Below are 17185 nucleotides of genomic sequence, written 5' to 3'. Positions count from 1 at the left end.
TCACTGGTGATGCTCAAACAAAGCCTTAGAAACTGTTTAAAACCTTTGTCCTGATGAATGTCTGCCAGCTATATTGCTATGGTCGACAGATTTACTAGCTCTAATGGCATGACTGTTTTTTGTCTTTGTATCTCACTTTGCCACAGTTATGTGTAAACATCTCTGTGACCTTTTTTAAAAAAAATCACATTTATAACACTAAAAACCTCAGTATATGTGTGCAGTATAGTATGGGAGGTCCCTCCGGAAGTCTAGGCTTATACCAGCTAAAGGATGATTCAGGGTTCCACTAGCCATATAACTGAAGGCTCATCCTCCCAGGTTACTTTTGGAAACTGTGTGAACCACAAGTAAGCCTGTAATCTGAGAGTGAAGATACAGAACTATAAGATCAAAGAGTCAATGTAGAAGAAGCCAAAATTAGGAGAAATATGATATCCTTGGTTAATTCTCATCATAATTCTCAATGCAGCATTTTGGAGCAGCTGAAGGCTTTTCAGGGAATTACTTGGAAAGCCCTACAGTAAGAAATTACAGTAGTCCAATCTTGAAGTAAGAAATGCATGGACTAGTTATTCAGCATAAGAAAAGTATCCCCATCTTTCCTTCTTTCTACCCTCTGCTGAATACCAAAGCATTTTTGTCTGTCTTCAAACGTGTGGTAGTGAGTATTAGTCAGAGTGTGTGCATGAATGTGAGTTAGGCTCCATTTTACATGTGTATATGCGCAGACCGGTGTTTACCAACACATTTTCCCTCTGCTTAATTTCCAGCTCACTCCTGCAAGCAGCCGCGGAGCCCAGCCAATGCTGACATCATGGGTCTAGACCTGCCCTCCTATGGCTACACCTTGGTGTACACCTGTCAGCCAGGTTATTTCCTCTCCGGGGGCTCAGAGCACCGCGTGTGCCGCTCTGACGGCAGTTGGACTGGCAAGGTGCCAGTGTGCAGAGGTACGCTTTTGGCAGAGGTCTGCAGGAGCTGATGTTCAAGTTGTTAATGGAGTGAGGGTTAAAATGTTCCTTTGGAAGGTTTTAAATGAATAATGCAGGTAGGACTTGGACTTACTGTGAACTCGCTGTATCATCTACCAGTTACTAAAGACATGTTAAGACTTTCATTTCTAAATGTTTCTGAGGGCTGAACCTTCCGACATCTTGACAAAATAAAGAAAGTGTTTGCTGACAGCATGTTAAAGATGAGCTGTGGTTTCTCTGGAAACATCATTCAGCTTTTAAGCCTTGCTGTGTATCACTACATCTTTGTGATATGTATATTAATGTTTCTCCGCAGTTGGATCCAAATCACAAGAGAAAGCTGTCAAACCCATTCCAGGGACACCAAGCCCTAAAATGAAAGGTAACAATTCAAATTTACAAGCTGCTCAACTAAAAGAGACAGAAGTTGCCATTCCTCTAGACCATCTCAAACTCCGGTCCTCGAGGGCCACTGTCCTGCAGGTTTTAGATGTTTCCCTGCCTCAGCACACCTGACTCAGATTAGATTTATCTTTTCAAAAGATTGTTAAATTCTGCACAAACCAGCTTGTGAGGCATCGATCTGAATTGGGCTTGTTGAAGCAGGAAAACCTCCAAGACCAACGTCGGTCGCTACAACATGTGACTTTTTCACTGTTACACTACAATTAGTTCAAGTTACACAGCTTTATCTCCCTGCCAGTAACTTTTGTGTAATTTTAATAAAGAACAAATCTGTACATGCCGTTGACAGAATTACAATTTGACTGTCATACTATTTCAGCTCAGTGTCAGCATTCTTTAGTTTTAGAAAATGAAAAGAATTAGCACAATGAAAATCATAGGACCCTGGTGGTTATCATTTATATTATGGCTGTAATACAAACATAATTTGTTCCTTCACTCTTCTTACGTCGTATCAAAATGTGGAACTTTGAGTAACCAAGAATGACTGATTACTAGTAAAAACTAGTATCTGCTTAAATAGAAAACATGAGTGCAGCATGTTAATTACATCTAAACAGTGCCACACTGCATGCATGTAAATGCTAATATTTATATGGTATTGATCATGTAGCTATTTACAAAGCTGTGCATTTGCCTCTGATGTCAGAGAGTAGTGTAATGCAATTTAGGGACACGTAAAATATTTAAGTTTGCAGAAAATTGCATGAACTGTTTTGTGCGGATACAATTTTTATGGTTTCTACAGAAAATGTTGCCTAAAATTAAATGTTTGTTTTCATTACGCGAAACAGGATTTTAGGGCAGGTAGACCTGTTTAAGTAGACCTCACAGGGCTACAAGAATTGCCTCATGGATTCCCTCAAATCTGTCTGCTTCAGTAAATACAGTCAGTAAAGACCTTTATAAAAACCTTGATTTAAAAAAAATAAAAAAAAACTCACTAACACATGCTGACATCTGGCTTTTTAGTGGCACTAAATCCAGCATCAAATGACACCCCAATAGTCACGGCATGTTCGGCTCAGATCAGTGTTTACTCAGTACCCAGGTGCACTCATTAATTTTCCATGAGGATGCTGTGCTAAAGGCTGCAAGTCAGTAACACGCATTTACTGACCGTAACGTCTCACATGGATGCTTTGAAACTGACAGAGATTAGAGATTGATGAATTTTATATGACTGCAAGACAGCTAACAGCTCATTCTCTCTCAGTGTGTGATTCTATTGTCCATTTTCAAGTCAAAAATAACAAACTGGCCTAATCATCTCTCAAAGTAGTGCTTATGATCAAATGTGGTCAACCACATGTCTTACAAACCTTTCAGCTGTATTCAGGGTAGAGAAACTGGACTGTACAATGAAGAGTTTGTACTTTTCATTCCTTTCAGAATTATGTTGTATTTTTTCATGTTCATTATCACATGAATTAATAGGAGTTACTATCAGCATCAGCAGCCACATTAATATTATGAGGCATCTACCCTTGATGCCTTGATAATTGATAAGTGATTATTCTGACTGTGACTGAGGTTATGTTCTGCCATTAACTATAAGCAGTCACCTTTTCCTGCTCATAATTGACTCATTATTTCCTAATAGATAATAACTAGCAGATAGTGGTTGAGCTGTATGAATCACTTCCACTTATTTAAATAGTTCCACTGATTTCACCATGTCATTCTTGAATAATCTATTTCAAAATGTGTTTTATTGTTATCTGAGATTGTCAAAGCATGTTAAGAATTTGATGTCATTTAGAATGAATGAAGAGATTGATATCAGCTGCTAGATATACTTACTGTAATGCAAATCTAGTTCTCTATTTTGCAATGTGTATTCAGCTTGCAATAAAAATATATACCTGACATATGTGAAAAAACAAACCTGTAGTTACCTTTGGTTTTATTGTATTTCTCTCATCTTTATTTTGCTGCAGTTCCTGACGATGTGTTTGCCCCTGATTTCATCTGGAAGGGCTCCTATGATTATAAAGGCCAGAAGCAGCCAATGAGTTTGACAGTCACAAGCTTTAATGCCACAACCGGAAAAGTCAATGTAACTTTAACAGACAGCAGCGTGGAGTTTCTTCTCTCTGGTGAGCCATCTATAAATCATCTGTCTTCTATTTCCTGCCCCACACCTCCTGTCTCCTCCCCCATCACCTCTTTATGTCACTTCAATTTATTTTGTGGGTGCCTCATGTCAATCAGTCAATCACCAAAGGATCTCATGCATGAGACTGGAAATTAACTATTGGCTTGAAAGACGGATGAATTAGTCTGCACTGACTATCTGCCCACTCAAGAGTCACTAGTCTCTGCCACTCCTCCCTCAGTGCAGTTCCCTGTTCTTACTGGCTTTATTTTCCTCAGTTTTTCCTTTATTGTCTCTTTTTTGGTCTCTATTTTTCCCATTTGCATCACTTCTCTGTTGCCTCTTGTCCTGTACCTTGTAGGAGTCTACAAACGCCAGGAGGCACGGTTAATGCTCTTGCTTTATCAGATGAGAGCACTGGCCCACAGCTCCTTGAGCAGGATTACTGATGAGACCTGGGCAATGGACGGCTTTGTAAGTATACACAAGAGTGAGCCTTAAAAAATAACCTAGAGCTGTTACTATATTTGATTTGATTTGATTTAGTTCCATTTTATTCATTATGTGTGACAGACACAAGTATTACAGGCAGCTGAACTACAACTATAAGAAAGCTAAAAATAAGCCTTCCCTGGACTGAAAAGGTCTCTGTTTGTTTTGATCATATTTGGAGTGAAGTATGGCAAAAAAATCAGGATGCATGACAACAAATAGTGACAGCACTATATATATATATATATATATATATGTGTGTGTGTGTGTGTGTGTTTTGCATTCATTAAATGCATCTGTTGCTACGTATGTACTTCAGCGTTCATGTTTGTGCAATTTGTTGAATAAGCTCTGACACACTGGGAACATCTGCAGAGCAGTTTTAGTCAGTGGAACGGAAGTTCCTTTTCTATCACAAACTTCAAGGTCCACTTCATACCAGCCTGTGACAGGTGACTGCACACCGCTGAGCTATTGATAGCATACTGCACAGCTTCTGTTGTGGGATGGAATTTAAAAAAAAGCAAAGCTTTTATTTTTGATTGGAGCATGAAAGATTGTGTCGACTGTTGCACTAAATGCAATATATCCGCAGTTTTTGATGCAGTGTGGAATAGATGTGACACTCTCAATTGCTTGGAAAAAAGCACTTACTTAGCATGTCTACTTATGCAGTTGAAAGAAACAGCGTTAATCTAGCTCTTTTTTTTTTTTTTGCTTCCTCTAGGTTTCAGCTGAACCCGAGGGTGGAAGCTATGTGTTCCAAGGCTTTATACAGGGCAAAGACTACGGACAGTTTGGACTTCAGCGACTTGGTAAGCATCTTTTGAAACCTTAAAATCCTATTGCCTATGGTCACTCATTCCCTCATTCTCCATTTTTCACAAGAGAAAAATAGAAATTTCTGATATTTAGATCCACAAATCGAGTTTATCTTTTACACTAGTTGATTTTTAAGCTTCTCTGTGCAGAATGATGTAAATTAGTTTGACCCAATATTATGCTCATGTGCAAGTTCTTAATTTTACTTTAGGGGGTGTGCTAGAATAAGTTGACATGCTTCAATGTTCTAAAAACTTGTTTTTTCACTCTGTTCATTGAAGTAGCATGTCATCACTTTCTATTAGAAACCCTCAGTTATACCCCCCTTTATCTTTGAAGTATGGGTAGAGTGTTATGTAGAGTATTGTGTTGCAAAATCATAAGAAAATGAGCAGTGTTCTCTGATATGAGAGGTTTGGAGATGGTCCGCTGAGGATGCTGATTGACAGCTTTCAGAGCAGCTCAAATGTACTGTGTTAACTGGGCACACGGTTCATTTTAACCCAACCAACCAGCTCGCATATAGAATCAAAAAATTAAAACTGTTGAAATTTAATATTTCTCCCACTGTTTAACTATACACTAAGTTGCAAGAATATTGATATAACCACACAAGTGAATTTACACCTGTCAGCAGACAGTTACAGCCAATGATGTGATGAGGTTTTTTTCTGTGTAGCTCATTTCATTCCAAGAAAATTTGCTTTATCAATCAAATCAATTCAAAGCACTTTATTAATCCCGCAAGGGGAAATTCTTTTGATGCAGCAGCAAACAGTAAACACACATAAACCAAGTTATACTGTTGACAACAAAAATAGAGAAAGACGAAGAGATATTTACATAATCTAAAAAACAGAATAAAGTAATTATGATTATGAAACTGTAAACCGATATGATTGGTGCAAACAAATATTAAACTGTGCAAATCAATAGTAAACCGATAGGATATATGCAAACAGAGTAATGAAATGTGCAAACTGTGGCCCAAAGGAGAACTGTTGGAAAGTCTGATGGTGAACGGTAAGAAAGACTTGAGTTTATTAACCAGGCCAGAGGCCAGAGAAAATAAAACATAGTCACAGTCAATACAATAATAAATTAGATAACATAAATATTATTAATAGTACAACCCAAAAACAAATTCAGGTACATCTATGTGTAGCAAACTTTACAGAATAAAATAGCACACAGACAGTATACTGTTCAGATACGGTGCAATGCAATTAACCAAAGGTCTGTGGAAACAGGAGTAGTAAGTTTTGTTTTAAATACATATACAGTCATGGCATAACCTGAGGTCACCAAGCAATTTGTTCCAGAGAGCAGGACAACTGTAACAAAAGCTGCCTCAGCAAACATGGTTTTAATTGTGGGTATGACTGAAAAACCTTCATCTCATGACCTCGCCAGTCTGATTGGTTTATACACAGTGACAAAGTCAGAGATGTACTGCTAGATTGAACCACTGGGTGTTTGATGGACTATTTGGAAGATTTTTTTGGAAATGATTCTCTATTTCACAAGTAACCAGTTAAGGGACTTCAGTACTGGAGCTATGTTTAAATTTCCATGTTCACGTAATAACTGCCTCATTCTGAATGAGCTGGAGTCGTCCTACTGATTGTTTGGATAATCATGGAAAGTGTTGCAGTGTTACACCTGCTTCATATGAATGCAAGGAACAATTTCTCAGTCAGATTGAAACACAATCTCTGACTTTCGATATATTTTTACAATTTGTATAAAGAAATTCTGTTGATTTTTGAAATGTGATTTGCAAGACTGAGATTAGTGTCAAAGATTTCTGACTTGCTCAGTGTGTTTCAGAGACGGTGACTACAGGTTTGCACAAATATTCAGTCTCTGACTTTGTTGACCAACAATGAGTATCTCAGTTTTGTCTTTGTTCAGGTCTAAGAAGTTTGTTGACATAAAACAATTTATATCATACATACAGTAAAGATTTGCATCAAATGCCACTGGGATATGGTAATGTAAGCCAGCAGATAAATTCACCCACCAGTTCAGCTACTGATCACCGGGAGTGCCAATTAATATGTTATATACCTGCTATCTCGTGTGAAAGTTTGCAAAACCATGTTTAAAAGGATCTTTGCAGAGGCAGGTGTGGGTGGTGATCTTCACCTCTCCATCAGTGTAGCTCATCACAATCAGTGCACTGAGCATGATTACATCAACCACAGGTCTCTGAGCACTTCCAGTCTCTGAAAAACAACAGTATAAGCTTGTCAACATGACCTTTCAATCCACCAAGCACAACTCTGGTTCTTGCGCAGCATACTTTTGCAGTGTCACATTGAACCCTGCCTGTCACAAAATTAATTAATTTCTTCTCTATCTTAATATTAATTTCTAAGTAATGTAGATAAGAAGCCCCAGTTATTCTGCCCATTATTGCACCCAGGGAATTATCCACTTGTGTGATGGAGGGAGAATGGTTAGCTAGCTAATTGTCAGATACATACCTACATGGTATAGTTAGCTATTTAGATATGAATTCACTCTAGACTTTATCACTTATAGTATGAGTGATGTGGTTTATATTAATACAAGATCCTCTGCCTGACTGAGTCATGATTTTCCACAATACAGTATAACCTGGGGTTTTGAATTAAAATCACACAGCCTTTAAGGCCCCCTTCCAACAGGCTCAGTCTTCTGTTATTGGTCAAAAATGGAGGCATTTTATCATTCCTTGTTTTAGATGTACCAGACTAGCCAGGGATTTTGTATGACAAGATGATGCTGTCAACTTGACAGACATCTCAGACCCATCATATGCAGAAAAAGCTGTAAGAGACAGGCAAAAATCCCAGAGGCATATGTTGTCTTTAAGTCTGCCAAATGAAAGCATGATTTTACAACTGCGTGGAAACACTGGCGGCGTTAATGGTTGAGTTCCAGTTGTAGTATTCTTTGACATTGGTCACCGTGTTTAATTAGATAATAAGAGTCCTAAGTCTGGGCAAGCCAATCACTTCTTGCATTACTTATTTTCTGTATTGACCCTTGAATCCAAATTTGATCCTACTGGCATTGCATAAGTGTATGATTTAAAGTTGAAAACACCAGCACACGTGTCAAATTTATTTACTATTTTTTCATCTGAAAACCAAACTGAAACCAAAGTGGGTCCCAAGTTTCCTTCCGCTAATGCTTGTTCTTACTCTGGAAATTGTGTTGTCAACATCTAACATCTGTTGGCAGAATAAATACTTATGTAGTGTATTGTTCTTAGTACCTGATATGCACTATTTCTCATTCAGCCACTTCCATACATGAAGCAGTGCATTTATCCTCTTCAGATTATTTTATCTAATTTTTGTGTGCTTTTCATCACTGCTGTCATCATCACATCATTGTCCTCAACCTCATCGCACTCATGGTGATGATTATCAGCATGATAATGGCATATTTATCTAGTGGCTGCTTTGTCTCTGACTTGTCTACATTGGGATTTTCAACATCATCATTACCATCATCATCATCATCTTCATCACCAGCAGATATGTACAGTGTCTTTTTGACTCAATTTTAACTAAATACACCGCACATTGACTATTGGTCATTCTTTATATGAATGTAATTTGCTTGTCTTTCCTTAGGTTTGAGTGTAAGAGAGAATGTAACACTCACTGACCCTGAAACCAACGGCTCCACCAACAGCAGCTCTGTTGCCGTCGCTATCCTCGTGCCTTTCTTTGCTCTCATAATTGCAGGACTTGGTTTTTATCTCTACAAGCAGAGGTATGGCATGTCTGTCTATATGCTTATTTTTTGCTTTTTGCTACACATCTAAAAGAGCTAAAAGGGTTTTTAAAATTCCAGATGTACGCAGACCTGTAGAGGTGTAGCCAAAGCAAATTCGTATCAAGATGAGGCAGATGATACAGTAGCCTGCTATGCTGCAGTTAGTCTGCACACTGGATAGAGTAGCTTGCATGTGAGATACTTCAAAGCATGATGTAATGTTAGTCAGTGTATTACCATCCAAACTGAATTACGCAGGGAAATACATCAGACCATTTTAATGAGGCCTACTTTGAAACCATATGTATTATGCTTTAGGTTCATATGCATTTGTATTGCAGTGTGCTGTGTGGAGATGGATGTGTTTTGTCTTCTCTGAACACTGCATACATGTGGAGTCTGTGACATGTAAATTTTGCACTCATTATGTTAGTTACCAGTGAAATGGCTCTGACTGCTCTTTTCAACAGTAATTACAACCCAGCCTCATTTACCTTTTACAGCTGTACAAACAAAGAAAATGGAAACATGTTTATGTGATTGGAGGCAGTAGAGGAAATTAGAATCTTCCACTAACATGCAACCTCCTTTTTTTTTCCCCACAGAAAAGCAGATAAGGCGCAGTATACAGGATGTTCTGTCCATGAGAACAACAATGGACAGGCCACATTTGAGAATCCCATGTACAACACAAACACAAAAGCTTCTGAAGGGAAAGTCGTCCGCTTCGACCCCAATCTCAACACTATCTGCACCATGGTTTGATGTCCACTCAGTATGAGAAAAAGACCTCTTCACACGAAGAATACAATTTATCCTTTTTTCTTCACTTGAAAATATATAAATAAAAAAATGGTTTCTCCGCTTCCGATGACACACAGCAAAGAGAGATTTACTCGAACAACATAAAGCACACTTTCAGCAACAATTAAGGTAGTTGCAGTCTATATCGTTCTCATGGTAAAAGATGAAAGAGGGGGGATGGGTAGGTTCCACATCTTTTTGGATCTTCCCGTAGTCCGGTGAAGAGAAATGTCTTCGCACTCTGTGAGTGTTAGCTCTTTGACTAAAAGAGCCTCTGGCATATAGATAAAATGAGTAAAATGATAAAAAGGAGTATTTTATGCTCTGCAGTATAAATATCGAGGGGTTATTTCACAATGCCAAATAAAAAATTTAATGTTTTTCTTTTCAAACACAACCCAGATCTAGAAATCGTCTTGTCTTTTTTTCTTTTTTCTTTTTATTTTTGCTTTAGTCTTAGTCTCGATGATATTTTTTTTTCATTTTTCTAGAATAGAAGCTTCTCAACTGTGAATTGATCAATGTGATCTACTTTCTGTTTTTCAAGCAGTAAGTTGTGTAAAAGGAGCTAAAGTAGCAGAAAAGAAACTGCCTGTCTTTGAATCATGTCTGTGCTGTAGTCTGTTCAAAGTTTTACGGTTAATTATACCTCTTAATTGTACGGTACCTCTTACTGATGAGATATATGGCTTGGGATTATAACTACTGAGGTGCAGTACAGTTTTTCGAGTGCCACAGGGAATGCTAGGGCTTTTATTGTTACAATGCAGGTTCTCTGACAACTACAGAGTGCATCCCCAGAAATATAGTCTACATTATGTTTATTATCAAGTTGGGTGCAGTTCATTTGTTTTGGACAGAAACTAGCCTGAAAGACTCGTTGCGTTATACTGTTTATTCCTGTGTATTGGTGGTGTGGGGACACATTTGGTGATTTTAAAAACAAAGTTATATTTAAGTCTATTTTCATATTATTGCTTTTTTTTTTTCCATTTTTCAGCTCAGAAATGTTTTGTTTCCCAAGTAAACCAAATTTGAAGTGAATAACCCCAGCCCACGAGTCTGTATATATCAAGAATCTCAAGGTAGGAGTTCCTTGCTTGATTTTTAACTAGGTTCATTTCAAGGTAAAGCTGAAAATATTTACAGTGCTAACTGGCCAGGTTTCCCAAAAGTTTATACAAGTCTGGATGTTGGTAAAGTGAGTCGGCTGAGGTGGGATGAAGCATACCATCTAGTTTTATGCTAACAAAAATGTTGACATGCATCTGCCTTATTTCAAATCTCAAAGAAAGAATAAGTACAACTACTACATCAAGTCTGGTTTTCACAAACCAAGTGTTTGATGTTCTCTACTTCTTTTGGGAAACCGTGCCTTAGATGGGAAATTTTGATCCATACTCCTACTCTTAGATGCTTGATGAATACATGGCCTTGGCCTATTTTGTTAACGCTCTCTGATACAAATAGTCATTTCCATGTCTCACACAGCTATCAGCTTCTGCCAACAAAGGGACAGTATACAGTATAAAGAATTTGCACACTTGAACATGAGCCGTTACCATTCAAGGCCAGTTATGTTTTAAATTGAAAAATGAATATGACACTGTCATCACATTACTACATCATTGCAGTGCCTTGAATACCGTACAGGCATATGTTTGAAAGGAGGACACTTACTGCATTAGTAAAACTGAACACCAATGTAAGTTATCTGCACAGTTTGCAATGATTTAGCAGAGTGATGTCAGATGGTTTATCTATGGAGAGGAAGTGAAAATCAGCCTATAGTTTCATAACTGTGCATGTTGGCAAAAAAGCGATTCAGTATAGCAATTGCTGCTATAGTACTTTGTACCACTATGTTAACTCCTGTCATTGCTATTCCATTTTGTACATTTATACAGTTTTGATACTTGATGGCACTCTTTGACAAGATGTCTTGTACTATCAATATGTAATATATTTTGTGAGTTCACATTTCTTATGAATGAGAAAAGAAATGCATCTGGTACAAGCAGTATACAGTCAGTCTTACATTCAGACTCCAGAATAGAGTAGAATGCTTTTAAACAGGCCACACAATTATTATCACATTCAAGAACCCGTGTATATGAATATGTACATATTACAAAACTTTTGTAAAGAGATATATTTTTTATGCAGATAAAGCATTTGTAAGTTATTGAATATGTTGTGTAAAATTTCACATGTAAATGTCATGTAAGATCAAACAAATTTTGTATTTTTTTCCTTATCAACAATGTATAAATCATTAATTTATATATAAAATATAAAATCCTTAACTTGTGTTGCTCATCTTATTTTTTTAAAAAAAGATTGCCCTGCAGTTTACTGTCGTCTTTTATATTTAAGGAAAGTTTACTGTGTTAAAACAGAGAAGTGGCAACATTTAGCCAAAAGTAACACTGATGGTGTCTTTGTCCAGGCTACTGAACAGCTCTTTAAAGACTTGCATTGTAATCTTGTTATTAGTCCATGTTAACAGTAACGGCGGTTCAGTCTAAAGCATTACAGTGAGCAAAATCGTGAGTCGGCTTGACTTTCCATCCTCTGCACCTCACACATTCAAGAGCAAATCAAATTTAGTATTTGTTAGTTAAAGTTGTCTGTCTCCAGGGTGATGAGTCTCATTTTGTGTGCCTCTGTGCTTACAAAGAGCTGGAATTTACTCAAGAAACAGCCCTAACATGAAATGACATTTCAGTGTACTTTACCTTGTATGCAATATTTATTTCAACCCTTTTTTTTCTTCTTTTTTCTGATATACCAGTTGAATAATTTTAATGATGATGTAATGAACTGCTGCAGAACAGAACTGTCTGTAAAAGTCTGAGTTATCATAAACTGATTTATATATTATTGAAAGGAGAAATTGTTTGTTTTTTTTGCCATGAGTCGGTGGATATGTGCCACAGAAGTGTTTATCATCATGAAGGTCACAGTTAGGACCTTCATTTCATTACATAATGTCCTTATGTAATGGAATGAAGTGAAGCTAATTGTAATCATAGTTGGAGGGATGGAGTGTGAAAGGAATAACAAAACATGGTGTGAAAAAGACCATAATTGTCAAGCACCTGAATGTTAGGAACTTGTTTGATTTCAGGCTCAGGTTAAACATGTACTTTAATGCCTAAGCCTTTCATACCGATGTTACTCAGAAGCTCCACCAAGCAGAATTTGCTGAAAGTGGCGATGATGTAATGTAAGCTGGTCCATAGAACATTTGTCCACAGAACAGTACACTGCTTCATTAGTGCTCTGGTTTTTGTGTCAGAGAATCGTCTAAGAAGCCTTTGTGGTGCTTAGTTTTTTGCTGCAGTTTTTGTACCATGTCATCTCTTGCAAATGCTCAGTTTAGATCAGGTGATTGAGCAGGTTTGTGCTGTAAGCTGATTTCGTTGCCCTGTTCATGGAAGCAGCTGTGGTCTTCTGGCATGGGCATGTGACTGGTAGAGAAAATCAGTTTGCTGGGGTGCACATGCGGTTACAATAAAAGGATGTTCCTGGCTGCCTCTGATGTTCAGATACCCTGTGGCGCTCCTCCACTCTCATCAAGGGGCTGGATGTGTACTGTGAAATCATGCTTCACAACACTGCCAGCCACCCAATGTTGACACATTGCACCATGGATAAAAATGTGATTTTAACCATAACACTGGGTTCCTCGCAACAGGACCTCTTGCTAATAATGACTGAGCAATGATGATAGAATCCTCAAACAGACATTTTGCATGGAATAACATCTTGTGTTTACAGTGAGAAACACGAGTCAGTGAAGTTGTTGGTTTTCCTCCCCAGCGCGTATCAAAGCGTAATGAGTTGTGTGAGCTTTCAAGGATCTTTTGGCTCTAATGTGCTGGACTGTCAGTTGACAAACTAGCCTCTTTCTTGCTGTATATTTCAGTCTTTCACTAATGAGCCATTTTCTACAACTCTCCCCAGCCAGATGTCCTCAGGGTGGTGAGCTGTTTATGATGCAGATGGGAAGCTGTATAGAAAATAAAACCCCAAGGAACTATCAAACTATCAATCATAACTTGCTACTAATGCAGGTGAATTGTTCAGAGTTTTAAAGGGGAAAGATTCCCTTTTTAATTTTCACAGCAATTCCATGTGTGAATTCAGGATCAAACCCAAAGAAATTTGATATAGTTTATTTAATGGTTACAAATTCCTCATGGTTCATGAACTAAGCGGCAACGTTTTCACCACAAACAACAACAAAAATGATGTAAGTTATGTCATATAAAAGAATTGGTCAATGGTCTGTGAAACTATGTCAGAGAGTTGAGTTGTGATAGTTTGATATACTCTTTTTAATCTTAAAGTGGATGAATAATGTAAGTCCCTTCATTACCGTTTCAGTTAAATGAATTTTTAACCCCAAGTTAAATTGCAAGGGCTCGGGGAAATAACCTACAGTGGACTGTGGAAGTCTTGAGTTGGTATAAATTGAAGGGTGTTAAACTGAGGTCAACAAGCACAATCAATTCTATCATTAAAGCAACTGAGGATGTGTGTGTGTGTGTGGCTAGTGGGACAGGATTGCTGTTGTGTTGCTTGTGCATATGGGGGATTTTTGGAGATACCCACAAGGTGTTTTATAGTCATGCAGCTCTCCTCTTAAATTATGAGAAGGATATATAATGTAATGTAATCTTCCTCCTTAATCCCTCAGATCATGAGGATATCAGGTGTTGGAGTGGAATAATGTTACTATTGATGAATATGTATTGTTGGACTTTCTAATGTTCAGGAGTGTTGAAAAAAGCATGGTTTCTGCTTGAAAAGAGCAAGATAGAGTAGTGTGACAGCTTGATTAATATTCATAATCTTGCCCAGAGTAAGAAGAGAGGATATCATTGTCATTTATCGTCACTGTTGCATAAGCAGGCAGCCAGAAGAGACTCAAAGAAAGTCACTGTCACTGACCAAGAAACTGTTGCCCCCCCAAAATCAGCTCTATTCTTTCTTTTTCTTTATCTTATTTGACTGAGCTTACTGGCTTGTCAGACACCCCAATAAATTCCCAGTTTACTAAGTCTAGAAGAATTTACTGTGAACATCTTTGAGCTGTGTCTGTCTCGTATTTTTTCTCAGTGACTTCAGTTACGAAGTCGCCAAGTTATTTCATCTTGTTGCTGTAAATGTCTCTTTAACGATATTTAAAGTTCTTCATAAACCAAAATTGAATGTGAACTAATGTTATGAATTATAGCCGTGGCACCCCCGAAAGTACACCCTGTTCATGTCACAACCCCTATACTGTCAATGCAATCGACATTTAGAAAGGTTCCATTCATAACCACTGAATCACACCGACAGTTGAGACAGTTACAATAAATATAATTAATCGTATGTGGGCTTTTTCACACTGCTTCGAAGTCATATTGACCAGTCATATCTTATGCGATTGCATATTGATAATACACATTAAATTGTCAAATGATTGAAGCTCTACATTAAATGACTGATTAGATGTTGACAACGAGAACAATGTGTTGAACAATAACCCTTTTAAAAGCCAGCAACTTTAACTGAAACATTGTGTGTTGAAAATAAATGCATCCCACCTGCTCAGATGTTTTTATGCACCTTTTCCTGGATGTGCACGTCAGAAAATACATGGAAGGGATTATAAAACCTTGAGCCTGATAAAGCTAACCTTGATACACTGAACTGTCCCTGTGAGAACACCAAATCTCCTCCCGGCACATGACAACTTCAATCTTGCTGCTCATGGGGTGTCCAACTTAATAGCCCCCCGTCTTCACCAATTAATTGTAGAAATTATCTTAATTAACGTCTAATGCCTCGTGACACACTCCCGAAGGGAGCAGGTTCAGTTGTGGGGATGTGGGAAAAAAAGCTAATGCACACAAGAGATTTTTCTTTTTCTCATTCTGAGAAAAGCTTTCCAGTCACTTCTTTCACATACGGAACTCTTAGCTACAGAAAATCCCTTCTCCCACGAGGCAAGTCCTTCAGACATCATATTGAAAGTTGATAATGTACTTCTTGCATGAAGGATATGTGCCGTAACAAAGGAGATGAGCAGCTTTAAAAATCATGTTGTTTTGTGTCATTTCATTAGCTCTAAAAATCTCAGTCACGATTGTCAATAAAAAGAAGTACTACCCCACACAAGATTCAGCCCCCTCCCCAAAGTAAAATTCAGAGAAAAGAAAAGCCACAACAGAACTGAGGAGCCTGCTTTTGATCACTCCAGCTTGTGAGGGAATAATTTGACTTCATAATTAACAAAGCGTGTACAGTATTTTTCTCTAAGGTCCAGAACAACAGCACAGCATTTCTTTTTTTTTGTTTGTTTTGTTTTGTTTTGGCCTTTCTTCAATTTTGTTAACACAGTAACAAACACAAGCTGCACACATGTCCCTTTGGCTTTATGTGGGGCTCTGACAGGGACTTCTAATGACAAATCATGAAACTAATTGCATACACAGTGAGCCTGACTTGACTGTGAGTTTAAGTACTGCACTCATACAGTTGCACAAGTGTTATTTAGTCCCACGGAGAAGGAAAACTCCAGTCGTGAGCAATGAATTAATACTTGACATTTAATCAATGTCAATGAAAAATTTTGGCTTCATATGCAACCTCTCAGTTAGGCACTATGGCATAAATCATCAAAAGGGGACTTTTTGGATCTGTTGTCAGGTGTGCTCTGCAGGTAGAGCAACTCATTTCACCATGTAACTAAAGGGGAGGGGAGAGTGTTCCAAAAACAATGCTATCTAAGCATATGACTGAACACATTTGTCCTGCACAGAATAATTACATAGTCTTCAGTTGACGTTAATGTGCCAGTGTTGCCTGCAGCGAATTCTGAAAGAGGACAGCTTAAGTTGTCTGTTAAACAGCCCACAGAGAAAACTCATGGCAGTTCATGGCAGGGATTAGTGTCAACTGAAAGACAAGTCTAAGCACAGGTTTTGTTTTTGGATGCCTTTGACTTGTTTGTTTTTCCTTCTGTAGCTCAACTGAACATTTTAGTGACTAACCGTGAACTTGAATATGTCTCAGTGGGAAAAGGGGAAGCAGACGTACAGTGTGAGCCGCTATTAAGGGGCAATTTTGGTGTCAAGGATGACTGGATGTGTGCTCAGACTAGGTTAACAGCGGGGTAGCAGCACAGTTGCATTTGGAGATTCAGAAACTCTTTTTTTTCTTCTCTGTCAGAAGAAAAAAAAGTCATGGACAAAAAAGTACAGGAGGAGTGAATGAACTAATGAACTATTTTGGTCAATTGGCAACAGGTCAGTAACATGACTGGGTATAAAAAGATTAGACAGAGTCTCTAAGAGGTAAATATTGGTTACAGTTCAACAGTCTGCAACAAACTGTGTCTACAAATTGTGGACTAATATCACAATTGTGTTTCTCAGTGGAAACATGTAAAGACTTAGAATATTCCATCATCTCCTGTGCAGATTATCACCAAAACACTCAGACAGTCTGGATACGTCTCTTTGCACAAAGGACACAGCTGAAAATCAATATTGTATGTCCATGATCTTTGAGTCCTCGGGCAGCATTACATTAAAAACAGGCCTGATTCTGCCATGAAAATCACAGCGTGCACTCAGGAACGCCTCCAGAAATCCTTCTCTGTGAAAACAGTTTGCCATGTCATCCGCAAATATAGGTTAAAGCTCTGTGCCTACAAAGAATTAGCTGTAGGTGACCATTATCCAGATGTGCTACT

At 38.0% G+C, this 17185-nt stretch overlaps 1 protein-coding gene across 2 annotated transcripts in view; it reads left to right on the top strand.

Moving 5' to 3' along the window:
• The window catches only part of LOC140316729 (CUB and sushi domain-containing protein 3-like), a 241286-nt gene extending 229625 nt beyond the window's left edge, over positions 1-11661 (top strand). For both annotated transcript variants that reach the window (XM_072394678.1, XM_072394677.1), the window contains 7 exons: positions 774-953; positions 1294-1359; positions 3383-3541; positions 3902-4014; positions 4760-4847; positions 8484-8625; positions 9234-11661. In XM_072394678.1, coding sequence (XP_072250779.1) covers positions 774-953; positions 1294-1359; positions 3383-3541; positions 3902-4014; positions 4760-4847; positions 8484-8625; positions 9234-9393 — 908 coding nt within the window. In that variant the 3' untranslated portion in view covers positions 9394-11661. The remainder of the gene's footprint in view (positions 1-773; positions 954-1293; positions 1360-3382; positions 3542-3901; positions 4015-4759; positions 4848-8483; positions 8626-9233) is intronic.
• The last annotated feature ends 5524 nt before the right edge of the window (positions 11662-17185 follow it).

Source organism: Leuresthes tenuis, unplaced genomic scaffold (assembly GCF_036924035.1).
Source record: "Leuresthes tenuis unplaced genomic scaffold, fLeuTen1.0.hap1 SCAF_10, whole genome shotgun sequence".
Classification (NCBI taxonomy): domain Eukaryota; kingdom Metazoa; phylum Chordata; class Actinopteri; order Atheriniformes; family Atherinopsidae; genus Leuresthes; species Leuresthes tenuis.
The sequence above is the reverse complement of the archived record's forward strand: the minus strand, read 5'-3'. Positions and strand labels throughout refer to the sequence as shown.